The sequence below is a fragment of the Chiloscyllium plagiosum genome, chromosome 1, assembly GCF_004010195.1.
Source record: "Chiloscyllium plagiosum isolate BGI_BamShark_2017 chromosome 1, ASM401019v2, whole genome shotgun sequence".
Lineage (NCBI taxonomy): Eukaryota > Metazoa > Chordata > Chondrichthyes > Orectolobiformes > Hemiscylliidae > Chiloscyllium > Chiloscyllium plagiosum.
Genome location: NC_057710.1, coordinates 146,767,438 through 146,786,168, shown reverse-complemented (window position 1 = coordinate 146,786,168; position 18,731 = coordinate 146,767,438). Strand labels below are relative to the sequence as shown.

The window sequence follows — 18,731 nt, the reverse complement described above, 5'->3', positions numbered from 1 at the left end:
AACCTCCCTATTTTAAAACTCTATTCCTCTAGCAATGAAGGACAATATTCCATTTGCTGCCTTAATTGCCTGATGCATCTGCAAACTAATCTCTTATGCTTCACAAACAAGGTCAGCCCGTTCCCTCTGAACGGCAGCATGCTGCAATTTTTCGCCCTTTAATTAATAGTCCATCTTGCTGTTAGTCCTCCCAAATGGATCAGGAAACTCTATCGTTTGGGCATGCATCTGTTGCTACTGCTCAAAGTAGACTCTAATTCCTGTGACTGCAGAGAGTCTGCAACTCTGTGCGAAGTTGTGCAGGGCTGTATTTGCCCTCTCCTTAAGGAAAATTGGCCCAGCCAGCTTTGCCTCTGGCACCTGTTCATGCACACCAGTGCCTTGCTGTTTACTGAGTGTCATCTATCTATGCACATGCAGTGGTTCATCAAGGACACCCCTTTTGTGCTGGTCGACATTTCACTTATAGGATACGATTGTGCTTATTCTGCATTCGGCTGCTAATCTTGACTGAGTGGCATTAAAATAAATAGTTTCCTTGACTTAATATCGGCAAAAAGAGATTGAGAGAGCTAGCTTTGCAGTGCAGTCGCACAAGGTTTGTCATGCTGTTGTAGGAATGAGGTACAATGCACCCCATTAAAGTGTGTCTGCGACATATAATCAACATCTCCACAATCAGTAGCCATTTTATCATGGCCTAGTTGGTCATGGTCTGAGATCCTCCACCATTACTGTACTAATTAAAGGTCGAATGTCCCTCCACAAATACACACCTTCTCCTGGCCATTAGGAGTGCTGTAAGTCAGCAAGAACAGTAGAGAACATGATATGGTACTGTAGCATGTTTGCTCCTATTCATTGGCAACTGTATATCTCAGTTATGGTAGATCCTCAGCAGTATTGTGACATTGAGTGGGGTCAGTAAGTGCCCTGGGCAAACACATCTCCCTTCTTCAGGAACAGCATTCTCCTCATTTCTGCTGAAGGATCAATACAGTGAGGCCTGCCCTAAAGGTTTGATGTTGCACTCACTTTGCAGTGTGTTTCTGGTCATTGAATGTCTTTGACATGATTCCGTTTCTGTAGCAGATATGTTAGACCTCCTATCACCCTTCAACTATATGACCACGCTCCCTCACTATCTCGGGAAGGACGTCTAAGGTTTGCATCAGAAACTCAAGCTACTCCCATGGTTAGTGCCAGGTCTTTGTCCATCCTGAGATATTGTTGAATTCAAAACTTCAATGCTGTTCCAATCTGAACTTACAACAGTAAAACAGCAGTCACGGTAACGACTGCCTGATTGGCTTAAATTTGGCCGCCACTTGAGCTGTTTTGCGTCTGTTCACAACATGTAGCCACTAACTGGTCGCTGCACCATCTTCATGCCAGTTAGGGGGTGCCCTCTGTATCCCAAGGCTGACGGTGGGCTTGGGACCAAGAAATGATGTGACCTTCTATTTTCTGCCTCTGGAGTGAAATGCAGTCCTTATTATTTGTCCTGCAAGACATGTTGTGTAATTGTTCACTCTCTGTAGTCACATATAAACTTATATTTAATAAATGGCATCTTTCTTGACAGCTGGATATCTCAAACTGCTAAACATGAAATGATTACTTTTGAAGTGTAATCTTTATTGTCGTGTAGAAAATGTAGCATAGGAACATAGGAGCAGGAGTTTACTATTTGTCCCTTTTGACCCTACAGCACCATATGATAAGGTCATGACTGATCTGATTGTGGTCTGAACTCTATTTTCCTAATTACCCTTAAATAAATTCAATGATGCAGCACCTAGTACACATGCTTTCCTTTATTGGTCAGAGTATTGAGTACAGGAGTTGGGAGGTCATGTTGCGGCTGTACAGGACATTGGTTAGGCCACTGTTGGAATATTACGTGTAATTCTGGTCTCTTTCCTATCGGAAAAATGTTGTGAAACTTGAAAGGGTTCAGAAAAGATTTAAAGGATGTTGCCAGGGTTGGAGGATTTGAGCTACAGGGAGAGGCTGAACAGGCTGGGGCTGTTTTCCCTGGAGCGTCAGAGGCTGAGGAGTGACCTTATAGAGGTTTACAAAATTGAGGGGCATGGATAGGATAAATAGACCAAGTCTTTTTCCTGGGGTGGGGGAATCCAGAACTAGAGGGCATAGGTTTAGGACGAATAAATACTTTGACCAATAAAGGAAAGCATACCAAACACCACCTTAACTATCCTGTCTACCTGCGACTCCACTTTCAAGGAGCTATGAACCTGCACTCCAAGGTCTCTTTGTTCAGCAACACTCCCTAGGACCTTACCATTAAGTGTATAAGTCCTGCTAAGATTTGCTTTCCCAAAATAGGAAGGGTTTGGAAGGGTATGGGCCGGGTGCTGGCAGGTGGGACAAGATTGGGTTGGGATATCTGGTCAGCATGGACGTCTTGGACCGAAGGGTCTGTTTCCATGCTGTACATCTCTATGGCTCTATGATGCTTTGAGACAAAACAAAATATTCTCCTCTCTGTTTGTACTTAAATTTTGTCCCCCTAGTTCTAGTCTCCCCAAAGGAGAAATATCCACCTTCTGTAAGACTCGACAGGATCTTCGATGTTTCAATAACAGAACTTCTCAATCTTTTAAAGTCCTTTGAGTATAGGTCAATTTATACACGTCAAGCTCCCATAAACTGCAATGCGATGATGGCCAAAGTCTGAATTATGTTGATTTGAGAAATAATTATTGATCAGGTGACCAGGAAGAATGTGCTTATTCTTATTGAAAGTAGTGCTGTGGGAACTTTTACATGCATGTGAATGATAAACCTTTCACAGTACAAAACTGAGAAAGTCTGCAACTTGGATTTGTTTAAGCCTTTAAAGTCCAATCAGTACAGACATGGAGTCTGTTCATATATCAATTCAAAGATTGATCTTACACACTAATGTTTGTCATTATAATCATTTCCAGTCTTGTACGATTTCAAGAGACCTCTGAGACCTACAGTGTCAATGTATTTTGTGTTCAATGTCAGATTGGTAGAGGTTGTGTGCTGGGTAAGGGGCCTGTTGCAAATAGTGATGGTGTTATTTTGAGGTTAGTTGGGGAGTGTCTTGGTCCTTGCCTGTTTATCAGCCAGATTTAACCATTTGTCTGCCAGTGGATCTGATTTGTTTCTTCCCTTTTCAGTCCAAGGTGTCCAGGTGCTAAGTTCCTTTCTCTCCTATGTAGTTAGCAGGAGTATCCAGAAGAACTGCTCACCAAATTCTAAATGAGTAGTGGACAATTTGAGAGAGTAGGAAAATCTGGTCCTGGCTGGGACCAACGCATAATTCTTTAAGTATTGCTGATGAGAAATGAGAAGTGACCAATCATAGGTCAAAGAAAAGAATGTGGTTTCAGGATCTGCAAGCAAGATAAACAATCATCAATAGAACAGGGAGGGAGTGTGTTCCCGGAAAAACACAGCAGGTCAGGCAGCATCCGAGGAGCAGGAAAATCGACGTTTCGGCCGGAGCCCTTCATCAGGCTTACTGCTCCTCAGATGCTGCCTGACCTGCTGTGCTTTTCCAGCAACACACACTCAACTCTGATCTCCAGCATCTGCAGACCTCACTGTCTCCCAGAAAGGGGAGGGGGCTGAGTTGAGAATGAGAATTGAGGAAACGTGGTAACTGAGATTATTTTGGTTTTGGAAGATGGAAACAAAGAATTTCATGAGCTTCTGATGTTTATGTATAGAAGGAATGCTAATAAGAATGAAATTCAAATTCAAATCATAAAGATATTTATAGGCTATCGAGGGTACAACTTAGCTTTGCTGGGGTTACAAAGCACCTGGTGATGAATAAGCAATCCATTATATACCCTGCCTCAGTTCCATTCCATTAATTTTGCATAGCTGATACTTCATTGACTGTTTTATACCTGTATTGAAGATATGCTTCATTCCCACAGAATGGTCTGGATGATGGAATGTTAGTAATATTTTCAACGTATGTGGGTAACCCCAAATCAGGGAGCAGCATGGCTAAGGGAAAACAGTGTAGCTCGAAACATAAACATGCAGTATTCTTAATTAATTTGGTGAATAGCCAACGGCTATGGATAAGTGTAAAATCATTACTTAGGGAGCAAGACTTTTGAAAGAGGGAACACATCTTTTATAGAACATGGTACATTATTCTCATGAATTAAAAACAAAAGATCCACAATCTCTAACAGATAAACTTGAGAAATTGTAGTTGTCCTGAGCTTGCGATTATGTTTCAGTAAGTTTGTAACTGGCTGCAGTGTTGGAGTTCTCGGAACACTTTGAACCGAGACTGGAGGTACAGAGATCTTGAGAAAGAGATGTGTGCGTTAGAATGGCAAGTGAATGGGTTGATTAGTGATTAAGTGGCTGATCAGAGATGAAGAAGTTGCTTGAAATGTTAGGGGGATTGAGGAGTTGAGAAGGGACCAATCATAGGTCAAAGAAAAGAATGTGGTTTCAGGATTTGCAAGCAAGATAAACAGCCTTCAATAGAAAGTCATGATTTGGAGATGCCGGTGTTGGACTGGGCTGTACAAAGTTAAAAATCACACAACACCAGGTTATAGTCCAACAGGTTTAATTGGAACACACTAGCTTTCGGAGCGACGCTCCTTCATCAGGTGATTGTGGACAACCACCTGATGAAGGAGCAATGCTCTGAAAGCTAGTGTGTTTCTAATTAAACCTGTTGGACTTTAACATGGTGTTGTGTGATTTTTAACTTCAATAGAAAGGGGAGGGGGCTGAGTTGAGAATCAGAATTGAGGAAGCATGGTAAATGAGATGATCTTGATTTTGGAAATTGGGAACTAAGAATTTCATGAGCTTCTGACCACTAATGGGGATAGAAAATGGTAGCTGTTGAAAAGGTTGGAGGAAGCATTTTGTGACTGAGAACAGGAATTTTTGATTGCCTTCTCTGTCCATGATAACTTGAAACTTTATGAGTAATTTGGTCACATAAAGAGAGGTGATATACTACTTTAATACTTCAAGTTGGATTTGAAGGGCGACAGTGGGTTGGTTGGGGAGAGTAAGGTGATAGTGCTGCAACTGTGGTGCTGAAGGCATCAGTGACAAGGCAGACGATAGGGTGTTACAATTTCTGGATCTTGGTGGCAGTTCATATTTTCTTCAGTAGATGGGAGGGGTAACAGCTTAAACATAAGTCAGGGGTTGGGGGGATAAGGGGGTTGGCATCCATGAGAGAAAAAACTTGAGGAAGCAGCCACCAGTAGGGTACAGAATAGACCGGGAGGTGAGGGCAGTCTAATTTCATTCAAAAGCAAGTTACCATCCCCAAGGATCAGGTACTCATTGCTCTGACTACTTGGATTTGATAATAGCAGCTGTCAATATTGAAGGTGTCAGGTTAGAGGTTGAAAAAGGTAAATGATGATCTTGAATACTCCGAGAGGATGAAGTGTAAATATGTAAAACAACTGTCAAAAAAAATAAGGCAGCAGTACAATGTGAGGTCTGCTAATGAGCACAATAATGCACAGAGATTGGTCGGTGGCACGTAAAGTCTCCTAACCTCGGAGAGAGGGAAAAAATTATCAATGGCATGTCAAACTTTCGGCGATCTCCTGACATCAGGTCATGGATGGTAAGACCTTTTGGTAACGATTATGCACATTCTGGAATGGTCCAGAAGAAAGGCAAAAGCAGAAGAATTCATGGCAGGTGGGACTAGATTGGGTTGGGATATCTGGCCGGCATGGACGGGTTGGACCGAAGGGTCTGTTTCCGTGCTGTACATCTCTGACTGTATTTAAGGGGTTGGCTGAAGCATCTGAGAGTACTCCGTCTTAAAAATAGAGAAACCAAATTTGAGAGAGAACTGAGCCATTAACATTGCATGATGATGACATAAAGTGATACCTTAACTAAAACTGGGTGCTTTTTTTTCATATTATACCAATATTCTAACCAGATAAATCGATGTATTTGACATTGGGAATGATACAATATATTTGTTTTGCAGAATGACAAGTCTCCGAGACGCTCAACAAGCCGATCAAGTAACATATCAAAGGTAACATATTCTTTGTACTTGATGAGGATATCTGACTTTTCTAATATCGTGTTGGTTGACGTCACAAGCTGAGGACATTTTTGAGTCCATTCGTACGCTATCCTTTGAAAAAACGAACAGAATTGTAGTTGGCATGAAGGAGCATGGCTTTCCAGAGAATGGTCATCCGTAAAACGGAATAGCTGGTATGATTTTGTAAAACCTAATGCTGTAGAAAGATTGCCATATATCTGTCAAATTTGCCCCTCAAACCTCCCCATGACAGAATATAGTGTGTAATAACAACCGGAGAACTCTCATGAGGAACCTATTGTTAAAGTTCACTTGAGAATGTAACTTTTAAAATAAACTTCTGGGATTTATATGTGTAAAGAACTGAAACCAACATGGTCATTCTAAGAGATAAGAGACTTAACAAACAATCCAGGTCTTTTTCAATATATCATTTCAGTTGCATCACACTGTAAACTTTTGCTATAAAGTCTGTGTCTAATGATCTTATACTCCACAACCACCTGATGCTTGTGTGTAAGGGACCTGCAGCATTGCTCAAGCCTCCTCTCTTTCCCCACTCCTCCTCCCCCCATGTGTCTGATGCCGTTCTCCTTCTAGTGGTAGAGTCGGTGTGTTTGAAGATGCTGGGAAGGAGGCTTGTTGAGTTGCAACCCGCCTTGTGGATGGTACATTCTGAATGGGCACTCAGCACCTGAACTATTATGCATTTGTTTCCTCCCTTGCATTGCAGGAGCAAAGCTGCCAAGTACAATTTGGCAAACAGCTGCCCAGGAGAGAGGCTCTGATTCACATTGCCATCATGACTGTTGGAATCCAGGCAATGATAGGCATGTAAAAGTTTCAACAGTGGACATCAAGAGGGCATACAAAAGGGCAGGAAGACAATGGAATCCATGCCCTCAGCACATCACCAAATAGGAAGCCACTTTGAGAGCTAATGAACAAAATAGAGTCTCATAGAATAACGGAGTCAGTGTGAGTTTAGATAAGGCAAAATTGACAGAGGAACAAAAAACAGTAAGTTGCAATAATGGTTATTTTTCAACCTGGAAAATTACAGACAGTGGTGTGGCATTGTGTTAGTGTTATCATCATTGCTTTTCATGATGCATATTATTGACTTGAATGTTAGAATACAAAATCATCTGCCATAATCTGTCGCATATAGAAAACTCAGAAGTACAGTAAAGAGTTAGGGTGATACCAATTGACTAGAGCAAGGCAGGTACAGATTATACAAATCCACTAACAAGTGTAGATGAAGTTAAATACAAAAAGATAGAGACAAAATGTAAATTCAATAGTACAGTTGTAATGAGTACAAAGGGCTAAAGGTACCTTGAGGTTCATGTGCATTGATCTTTGAAGGTGGCAAGACTTGCTGAGGTGTCAGCAAAGCTCAATGGGATTTGGGATTTCATAAATAGGATTAGATTAGATTCTCTACAGTGTGGAAACAGCCCCTTCGGCCCAACATGTCCACACCAACCCTCAGAAGAGTAACCCACCCAGACCCATTTCCTTCTGAATGATGCACCTAACACTATGGGCAATTTAGCATGGCCAATTGACCTGACCTGCATATATTTGGACTGTGGGAGGAAACGAGAGCACCCAGAGGAAACCCACACAGACACTGGGAGAATGTGCAAACTCCACACAGATAGTTGCCTGAGGCTGGAATTGAACCTGGGACCCTGGTGCTGTGAGGCAGCAGTGCTAACCACTGAGCCACCGTGCTGCCCACTTATTAAGTACAAAATCAAGGAAGTTATGATGAACCTTAAAGCCATAACTAGAGGACTGTTTCCAGTTCTGACCACCACACTTTCGGAACAATGTTACAGCCCTTCGGAGGATACAGACCTATTTTTTAAAAAGTTTGTTCAAATGTTATTGGTGTCAATAGCGAGGTCAGAATTTAGTACCCCTCCACAGTTGCCCTTGAGAAAGTGTACTGTGCAAGTGCCCATATGACCATAAAGCCATAAGAAACAGGAACAGGTATAAGCTGTTCAACCCTGGAGCCAGCTCCACTCATCATTAGGATCATGACTAATTTCTCAAGTCCAATTCTTGCCTTTTTTCCCATAGCCCTTCATTTCCTTTTTGATCAATAATCCATCTCAGCCTTAAATATGCACAAGGACTCTCTCTCCCACTCCGCTGCCCCCCACCCACCCAGAGGCTCTTTGTGTCAAAGAGTTCTATACTCAACCCTCTGAGAGAAGAAATTCTTATATTGGCATCCCTTCATTCTGAGACTATGCAATCTGATCCTAGACTGTCCAAGGAGGGGAAACACCCTCTCAGTATTTTCCCTGTCAAGCCCTTTAAGAATCCTCTATGTTTCAATGAGATCACCTCTCATTTTACTTTACTGCAGTGAGTACCAACCTTTTTAACCTTTGTTCATGAGACAATCCTTTCATACCAGGGATCATCCCAGTGCACCTTCTTTGAACTACCTACAGTGGAACATAGACAGTACAGCACAGGGAATCGTGTTGTACCGAACGTTAAACTAATCCCTTCTGCCTGCCCTTGGTCCACACCTGTCTATTCCTTGCATTTTCATGTGCTTATCTAAAAGTCCCTTAAATGCCCCTATTGTACCTGCCTCCACCACCATACCTGGCCGCACATTCCAGATTCCTACCACACTGTGCAAAAGCAAAAACTTGCCCCTTGCATCTCCTTTGAATTTCCTCCCTCACCTTAATTGCATGTCTGCGAGTGTTAGACGTTTCAACTTTGGGGGAAAAAGATTCTGACTATCAATCCTATCTATGCATCTCGTAATTATATAGACGTCTCCCCTCCGCCTCTGCCACTCCAGAGAAAACAACCCAAGTTTTGCTAGCCTCTCCTCATAACCGCTAATCCAGGCAGCTTCCTGATAAACCTCTGCTGCAACCTCTCCAAAGCCTCCATATCCTTCTTGTAACGTGGCGACCAGAATTGAATGCAATGTTGTAAGTGTGGCCGAACCAAAATCTTATAAACGTGACTCTTGTGCTGAATTCCCTGACTAATAAAGACAAGCATCCCAGGGAAACGACCTCTTTACCATCCTGTGTACTTGCATGGCCACTTTCAGAGAGCTATGGACTTGAACCCCAAGATCTCTCTGGACATCAGTGCCTTTCCTGATGAGGGGCTTCTGCTCGAAACGTCGATTCTCCTGCTCCTCGGATGCTACCTGACCTGCTGTGCTTTTCCAGCACTACACTCTTGACACTGTTCAGGGTCCTGCCAATAAAGGTATACTCATAACACCATTAAGATGGAAGTTTCAGAATTTTGACCGAGTGGTACTGGAGGAAGGGCGATATAGTTCCAAGTCAGGATTGTGTGTGGTTAGGGGGAAATTTGCTGATGCTGGTGTTTCTGTGTATCTGCTACCTTTCTCCTTCTAAGAAGTAGAGGTTGTGTGTTCAGGAGGATCATAAGTGAGTTGCGGCAGTGCTCACTTTAGATGGTGCATGCCACAGTAACTGTGTGAGAGTGGTAGAGGGAGTGAATTTTGAAGCTAGTCGATAGGGTTCCAGTCTAGTAGGCTGCTGTAGGCCTGTGAGCTTCTTGAATGTTTTTGGATCTCTACCCATCCATGCAAGTGGAGAATATTCCATCCCACTTGGGACTTCTGCCTTGGAGATAATGCTTAGACATTCAGAAGAAAGGAGATAGGTTATTCACCACAGATGTCCTAACCTTTGACCTGCTCTTGCAGCCACAGTATTTATGTTGCTGGGTCAGAACAGTTTGTGGTCATTAGGAACCCGCAGGGTGATGATCAGTGATTCAGTGGTTGAGGAGCCATGGAAAGTCAAGAGACGATGGTTAGAATCGGTCTTGAGTGCGATTGGCATGCATTTAACAATGTAGTTTCAGGACTGAGGGATTTTAACCGGAAGATTATGATGGAAAAGGTCATTTGCCATGGAGTAAAAACGTTTTGTGAAGAGGTCTGACAGAGAAGTAAAACGTTATAACAGTGTCACAGACAAGAGGGAGAGGTGAACTGAGGTATTTCACTGTTCAACTGCACTGCACATAAAAGAACAAATAGGAAGGGTTTGGTGGGATATGGGCCGGGTGCTGGCAGGTGGGACTACATTGGGTTGGGATATCTGGTCATCATGAACAAGTTGGACCGAAGGATCTGTTTCCATGCTGTACATCTCTGACCCTATGACTCTAAGTGATTTTTAATTTTTATTCCTTTATTCCATTTTCCTTTTGAAATCAGTGGTAGTGTGTTTTTCCCTAAACCCTATTTGTGGGCTTCAAGTCTTGAGGGTGTTTGACTGGGTGAATGTGGAGAGTGCCCATTGAAGACAGAGATGAGGAAAAAAAGACTTCTGTGAGGATGAGAGTCTGGACTTTCCTTCCTTAAAAAGCAATGAAAGCAGAGTCTTTGTAAATATTTGTAAGGCAGAGATGGGTAGATTCTTGATTACCAAGGGAATGAGAGATTTTCAGGGATACGCAGGAATCTAGAGTTCAGGTTAAAATCAGATGAGTCGTAACATTTTTGAATGGTACAGCAGTCTTGAAGTACTAAGTGGCCTACCCTTGTTCCTTGTTTGTAAATTTTTTTTTTGACAACACAAAGTTGGGTTTATGAATGTGTTTGAAACTTGGCAGGATGGTTCTCACAACATACGCATATATACATAAGGACGTGCACACACAAAGGTACTGGCATTTATTCATGCGAAATGGACTCCCAACAAGTCAGTGTGCAGTGAAGGCTCGCAGTTAGCTCATCTGGCAGAGTTCCTTTTTGGAGGAGCTCGGATGTAGGAGATTACACAGACAATTTAACTCTTGTAGACCAAAGTTAGTTCACCATAGCTTACCCTGGAGTTATTTTACCTTCTTGCATCCTTATAATAAAAGCCAACTGAGAAAAGCATTCAAAGCTATCTCATTAACGGTATTCAAAATTCACTTGTCGGGGATTCGTGTAACCCAGATTGTTCTGGAGCACTAAAATAAACCAAAGAACTGCAGCTGGTAAAATTCTAAAACACTCGGGTCTGTCAGCGTCTGTGGAGAGAGAGTTAACATTCTGTGTCCAGTGTCCCTGCTTCAGTACTGAAGAGTGATTGGACTCTGCTTTCTCTTTTGGACTCTGCTTTCTCTTCACAGATGCTGCCAGACCTGCTGAGTTTCTCCAGCAATGTCTGTTTTTGATGAATTTGGTCAAAACCATTGTGTTTTGTAGGTGATTCCTGCGTGCGCTGTTTGGTGTAATTTCAGGTAAAATTGGTTTTAGTGATTCTCCTTCACACCAAACCTGGCTGGGAAAACACAATATCTGTGGTTTCCTTATGTGGGCTTCTCCAGAATGTCTACACAATGCAAAGGTGTTACGTTCCAGGGAAATGGGAAGTTAGCTTTTGCCAGAAGGAAGTTTCTGGAAAGTACACTCTGTAATTGTAGCCATATTAAATCCAACAAGGGTTCATGAATAAAATGTAAACAAAAGAATTTTCTCTAAATTAGGACTTCTTGATGCTTTCTGTGCATGAAACCGGTTTGGGTAAGGTAGAAAAAGGAAAGATGTTCCTTTTAGTTAATTGTAGAAGCTCAGTGAACGTCAAAAGCCAAGAACTGAAAGAAGTAGAAACTCCAGGTGGCATCGGTGAAGAGAGGCAAAGTTAACCCATACATTTCTTATTCTCTTCAGTTTTGATGACTAAGAGTTTTTAATCCAGTGGAAGGGGAGGAGTCAAGAAGAACAAAAGGGAAGATCTGTGAGAGGGTATAGAACAGATTTGTCATTTTGAATAAGTGTTACAAATGGGGTGTGAAGAAGAAATTGATTGTCTAGTAAGCAGTACTGACATGGTATTTTCTCCCAAGGGCAGGATGGAAGGGACGCTCCCTCGAACCTGTAAGGCCTCTCCAAGGGCCTGCCCAACCTGGTCCCAAGCCAACAATGTTCTGAGCATTGACCTGCAGTTTCAGAAGTTGCTGCGTAGGAGGTCTGCGCGGGAAGAAAATAAATGAGAGGAAACAAGGGGTACAAACAGAGGTCGTCAATAATTTTGAAGGAAAACTTTGTCAGAATTTAAGGGAAGTGAACTGGCAGGACTGCAGGGACAGAGCAGGGGAATGGATCATACTGGATTATTTGACAGCAGTGTTTCCAAACATTCTCTGAGTGTAACCCCATTTTAATGCCTCAAACATTGTGTAACCCTGAGGTAAAAATTTGGAGAGGGGTAGAGTTGGGTGGGGAAATAGAGTGGGGGTGGGGTGGGGAAATACAGTTGTAAAGGAGTTGAACGTATCCTCATTGTTCTCATAGTTCAAATTCACCAAGTCCTGCCCTCACTCCCATCTCAACCATTCTTCAATCCACCCCTTCTGCTTCCTTCATCTCACCCTCGTTCACCCATTGTCTCCCTCTCCTTCCTACCCCATTTTTGCCTTCTTAACCTCATCTTCATTGTGAGGGGTAGCTGATGAAGAGTCAGGACTGACCTGTTTTTTTTTAAAGAAGCTAAACTGTTCATAGGCTTCAAGCAGCAGACTAATTCTCAGATAGCAGTCCATTAAGGCACCCTCACCAACAAAAATAACAAGAATTTAAAGGACTTTGTGACTTTCAAAAGTAGCCTGAGCTTACAAACCCCAAACTCTGATCTCATGACCACACTGGGGCTAGTAACTCAAATTGGGAAACCCTGAGATATACAGAGTGCCAGCATGGCCTTGATCATTCTGTAATGGTTCTATGGCCTGGATTTTCAAATGTCAGTGGACACAACACAGTGCAGATGCAACTTAAAAATTGCATCCCTGCGAACATCTCTGCATGAGTGCTTCTCGGGACAGTTTAAAATTTTCAAAGTACTTTCTGAGAGAAGGGAATGAGAAATGTACGCCCTTTCGACGAAAGTGCAGTTAAGCTCCGTTGGAAGCTTGTCTAGTGGCCCGAGAGCGTGAATTTTAAATGTGAATTTGAAGAAGTTGAACAGCCCATTATTAGATTAGATTCCCTGCAGGTCCTTCGGCCTAACGAGTTCATGCTGACCCTCTGAAGAGTAACCCACTCTGACCCATTCCCCTACCCTACATTTACCCCTGACTGATGCACCTAACACTATGGGCAACTTAGCCTGGCCCATTCACCTGACCTGCACAGCTTTGGATTGTGGGAGGAAACCCATGCAGACACAGGGAAAATGTGCAAACTCCACACAGAGTCAAACCCAGGTCCCTGGGGCTGTGAGCCAGCAGTGCTAACCACTGAGACACTGTGCCACCCTAAATAAGAAAGGGGAAGCAGTGGCGGGTGGGGGGGAACGCTTCTGAAGTATGCTGCCCAGTTCCACACTGCAATTCACAGAAACCAATGCCATGAAAAGCAAGGAGCAATCTGATTGTTTCATTCTGTGATAGAATGAATCTTTCATTTTCTCAATTTTTTCTCAGTGTCTTTCCTTTAAAATTTGGTTTAGAAATCACAACATGGCGATGGCCAGGAATCAAGCCCAGATCAACTGCTTGGAAGGCAGCTATGTTCACCACTATACCACCATCGCCCTTCGTATATCTCAGGCAAATCTCAGTATAAAGACAAACTACTGGGTACGCTGGAAATCTGAAACAAACACAGTATGCTAGCGAAGTTCATCAACTCTGGCAGCATCCATAGAGTGAGTAACAGAGTCAATGCCTCAAGTTCAGCATGACTCCTCCATTGAGCTATGACCAACCTGATCAAGCCACAACTCTGAAGCTAGTGGGACTTGAACCTAGGCCTTCTAGGTCAAAGGGACACTGGAACCATAGAATCATACAACACAGAAGAGGCCCTTCGACCCATTGAGTCTGCACTAACATTTGAGGTACACCTGACTATCAACCTAATCAATATTTGCAAGCACTTGGCCCATAGCCTTGATATGCCATGTGCTTATCCAGGGGCTTTTTAAAGGATGTGAGACAACTCACATCTTCTATTCTCCCAGGCCATCACCACCCTCTGGGTAAAAAGGTTTTTCCTCACACCCCTCCTAAGCCGCCTGGCCTTCATCTTGAACCTGTGACCCCTCATGGCTGACCCTTCAACTGAGGGGAACACTGACCTACTCTGTCCAACCTTTCCTCATAACTTAAATTTTCCATCTCCGGCAACATCCTGGTGAATTGCCCCCTCCAGTCCAATCATATCCTTCCTGTAAAGTAGTGACCAGAACGGCACACAGTAGTCTAGCTGTGGTCACACCAATGTCCTATATAAGTCCAACATGACATGCCTGCTTTTGTAAACTATGCCTTGATTGACAAAGGTAAATGTTCCATATGTCTTTTTCACCAGCCTATTAATGTGCCCTTCCACCTTCAGAGATTTATCGATAAACCTGCCAAGGTCCCTTTGTTCCACAGAACTTCCGAGTGTCGTGCTGTTAATTGACTACTTCCTTATCAAATTACCCCTTCATGTCACACTTTTCAGAGTTAAATTCCACCTGCCAGTCAGAGAGATGTATAGCACGGAAACAGACCCTTCGGTCCAACCCGTCCATGCCGACCAGATACCCCACCCCAATCTAGTTCCACCTGTCAGCACCTGGCCCATATCCGTCCAAACCCTTCCTATTCATATAGACATCCAAATGCCTTTAAATGTTGCAATTGTACGGTGGTTAGCACTGCTGCCTCACAGCACCAGAGATCCGGATTCAATTCCCGCCTTGGACAACTGTCTGTGTGGAGTTTGCACATTCTCCTCGTGTCTGCGTGGGTTTCCTCCGGTTTCTTCCCACAGTCTAGACATGTGCAGGTCAGGTGAATTGGCCATGCTAAATTGCCTGTAGTGTTAGGTGAAGGGGTAAATGGGTCTGGGTGGATTGCTCTTCGGAGGGTCGGTGTGGACTTGTTGGGCCTGTTTCCACACTGTATGTAATCTTAAAAAAAGTCACCCCTCCACCTCCAATGCTCCAGAGAAAACAGCCCCAGCCTATTCAGCCTCTCCCTGTAGCTCAGATCCTCCAACCCTGGCAATATCCTTGTAAATCCTTTCTGAACCCTTTCAAGTTTCACAACATCTTTCCGATAGGAAGGAGACCAGAATTGCACGCAATATTCCAACAGTGGCCTAACCAATGTCCTGTATAGCTGCAACATATCCTCCCAACTCCTATACTCAATACTCTGACCAATAAAGGAAAGCATACCTATCCTAACTACCTGAGACTCCACTTTCAAGGAGCTGTGAGCCCGCACTCCAAGGTCTCTTTGTTCAGCAACACGCCTGAGGACCTTACCATTAAGTGTATAGGTCCAGGTAAGATTTGCTTTCCCAAAATGCAGCACCTCGCATGTATCCAAATTAAACTCCATCTGCCATTTCTCAGCTCTTTGGCCCATCTGATCAAGATCCCGTTGTACTCTGAGGTAACCTTCTTCACTGTCCACTACACTTCCAATTTTGGTGTCATCAGCAAACTTACTCACTCTACCTCTTATGCTACATCCAAATCATTTATATCAATGATGAAAAGTAGTGGACCCAGCACTGATCCTTGTGGCACTCCACTGGTCACAGACCTCCAGTCTGAAAAACAACCTTCCACCACCACCCTCTGTCTTCTACCTTTGAGCCAGTTCTGTATCCAAATGGCTAGTTCTCCCTGAATTCCATGAGATCTAACCTTGCTAACCAGTCTCCCATGGGGAAACTTGTCGAACGCCTTATTGAAGTCTGTATAGATCACATCTGCCCTCATCAATCTTCTTTGTTACTTCTTCAAAAAACTCAATCAAATTTGTGAGACTTTTTTTTACCACACGCAAGGCCATGTTGACCATCCCCAATCAGTCCTTGCCTTTCCAAATACATGTACATCCTGTCCCTCAGGATTCCCTCCAACAACTTGCCCACCACCGATGTCAGGCTGACTGGTCTATAGTTCCCTGGCTTGTTCTTACCACCCTTCTTAAACAGTGGCACCACGTTAGCCAACCTCCAGTCTTTTGGCACCTCACCTGTGACTATCGATGATACAAATGTCTCAGCAAGAGGCCCAGCAATCACTTCCTGCTCAGGTCCTGGAGATTTATCCACCTTCATGCATTCCAAGACATCCGGCACTTCCTCCTCTCTAATATGGACATTATTCAAGATGTCACCATCTATTTCCCTACATCTAGATCTTCCATGCCCTTTTCCACAGTAAACACTGATGCAAAATACTCGTTTAGTATCTCCCCCATTTTCTGTGGCTCCACACAAAGGCCACCTTGCTGATCTTTGAGGGGCCCTATTCTCTCCCCAGTTACCCTTTTGTACTTTAATATATTTGTAAAAACCCTTTGCATTCTCATTAATCCTATTTGCCAAAGCTATCTCAATTCCCTTTTTGTCCTCCTGATTTCCCTCTTAAGTATACTCCTACTGCTTTTATACTCTTCTAAGGATTCACCCAATCTATCCTGTCTATACCTGACATATGCTTCCTTCTTTTTCTTACCACATCCTCAATTTCTTTAGTCATCCAGCATTCCCTTTACCTACCAGCCTTCCCTTTCACCCTGACAGGAATATACTTTCTCTGGATTCTCGTTATCTCATTTCTGAAGGCTTCCCATTTTCCAGCCGTCTCTTTACCTGCGAACATCTGCCCCCAATCAGCTTTTGAAAGTTCTTGACTAATACCGTCAAAATTGGCCTTTCTTCAATTTAGAACTTCAACTTTTAGATCTGGTCTATCCTTTTCCATCACTATTTTAAATCTAGTAGAATTATGGTCACTGGCCCCAAAGTGCTCCCCCACTGACACCTCAGTCACCTGCCCTGCCTTATTTCCCAAGAGTAGGTCAAGTTTTGCACCTTCTCTAGTAGGTACATCTACATACTGAATCAGAAAATTTTCTTGTACACACTTAACAAATTCCTCTCCATCTAAACCCTTAACACTATGGCAGTCCCAGTCGATGTTTGGAAAGTTAAAATCCCCTACCATAATACCCTATTATTCTTACAGATAGCTGAGATCTCTTTACAAATTTGTTTCTCAGTTTCCCTCTGACTATTGGGTTCAGTGCGCTACGTGCTTGATGTGGGAGGTCAACGACTCTGGTGTGTCTGGCTCGTATAAGTGTGGAAAGTGTGTGCACGTTCAGCTACTGACAGAGCATATTGCAGCGCTGATGAAAGAACTCGAGGACCTTAGGCTCATCCGAGAGAACGAGATCTTTCTGGACAAGACCTTCAGTGAGGTTATTACACCGACCATACCAGAAGAGAACAGAAGAGAGCAGACGATCTGGAAGGCAGAGAGGAGACAGGTGCAAGAGACCCCGGGAGAAGTACCTGTCAGGAACAAGTTGAAGCTTTTGGAAACAGTAGAGACTGATGACACTGCCAGTTCGCAAGGCGGCCAGGTCTGTCAATCAAAAGTTGCCGCAGAGGCAGAGCGGAAGAGTCGGACATCACACAGAGACGTGGTAATAGGGGACTCCATAGTGAGAGGAACTGACCGGGGTTTTTGTGGCAGGAGACGGGATTTAAGGATGCTGTGTTGCCTTCCTGGTGCCAGGGTGAAAGACATCACCGACAGAGTGCAGGAAATCCTCAAGGACGAGGGTGAAGAGCCAGAGGTGGTGGTACATGTCGGCACAAATGATGTCGGGAAGAAGAGGAGGAACATCCTACAGCGGGACTTTGGAGAACTAGGAAGAAGGCTGAAAAGCAGGACGTTCAAGGTGGTTATCTCCGGTTTGCTTCCAGTTCCTCGTGCTGGTGAGGCCAGAAACTGGGAGATAATGGACTTGAACGTGTGGTTGGGGAACTGGTGCAGGAAGCAAGGATTTAAGTTCTTGGATCACTGGGGTATGTTTTGTAGTAAACGTAAATTCTGCAAGAGAGACGGTTTGCACCTTAATAGGTTAGGGTCCAGCATTCTGGCAGGCAGGTTTGCTACTGCAACACAGCTACATTTAAACTAAGTAGCGGGGGGAGGGGACAAACTGGATGTTTAAGAAGGAAATTGAAGGGAAAGTTAGAACAAGGGAAGTCAAGAAAGACAACTGTACCAATGAGGCAGAAAACTCTGAAAGGGATCATGCTGTAAGGTTGAGTGAAATAGGGGTTGATGGGAAGGGTGAGAGCAGTAACAAATTAAAAATAGTAAACATGAATGCACGAAGCATTAGACATAAGATGGATGAGCTTGAGGCTCTTTTGGAAATTGGCAGATACGATATTGTGGGGATAACTGAGACGTGGCTTCAAGTGGACAGGGCCTGGGAAATGAATATTCAAGGATACACGTGCTATCGTAAGGACAGACTGATGGGCAGAGGGGGTGGGGTGGCCTTGTTGGTAAGGGACGATATTCAGTCCCTTGTGCGGGGGGACCTAGAGTCAGGAGATGTAGAGTCAGTGTGGATAGAGCTGCGAAATACTAAGGTTAAAAAAACCCTCTTGGGAGTTATCTACAGGCCCCCAAACAGTAGTCTGGATGTCGGATATAAGTTGAATCAGGAGCTGAAATTAACCTGTCGTAAAGATGTTACTACAGTTGTTATGGGGGATTTTAACATGCAAGTAGACTGGGAGAATCAGGATGGTATTGGACCTCAAGAAAGAGACTTTGTGGAGTGCCTCAGAAATGGATTCTTAGAGCAGCTG

At 43.6% G+C, this 18,731-nt stretch overlaps 1 protein-coding gene across 7 annotated transcripts in view; it reads left to right on the top strand.

Annotated features, from left to right (window-relative positions):
- The window catches only part of march1 (membrane-associated ring finger (C3HC4) 1), a 574,835-nt gene that overhangs the window by 456,094 nt on the left and 100,010 nt on the right, over positions 1-18,731 (top strand). For 6 of the 7 annotated variants that reach the window (XM_043698895.1, XM_043698903.1, XM_043698912.1 and 3 more), the window contains one exon: positions 6,008-6,058. In XM_043698895.1, the coding sequence (XP_043554830.1) occupies positions 6,008-6,058 (51 nt within the window). The other variant, XM_043698930.1, reaches the window with a different exon arrangement.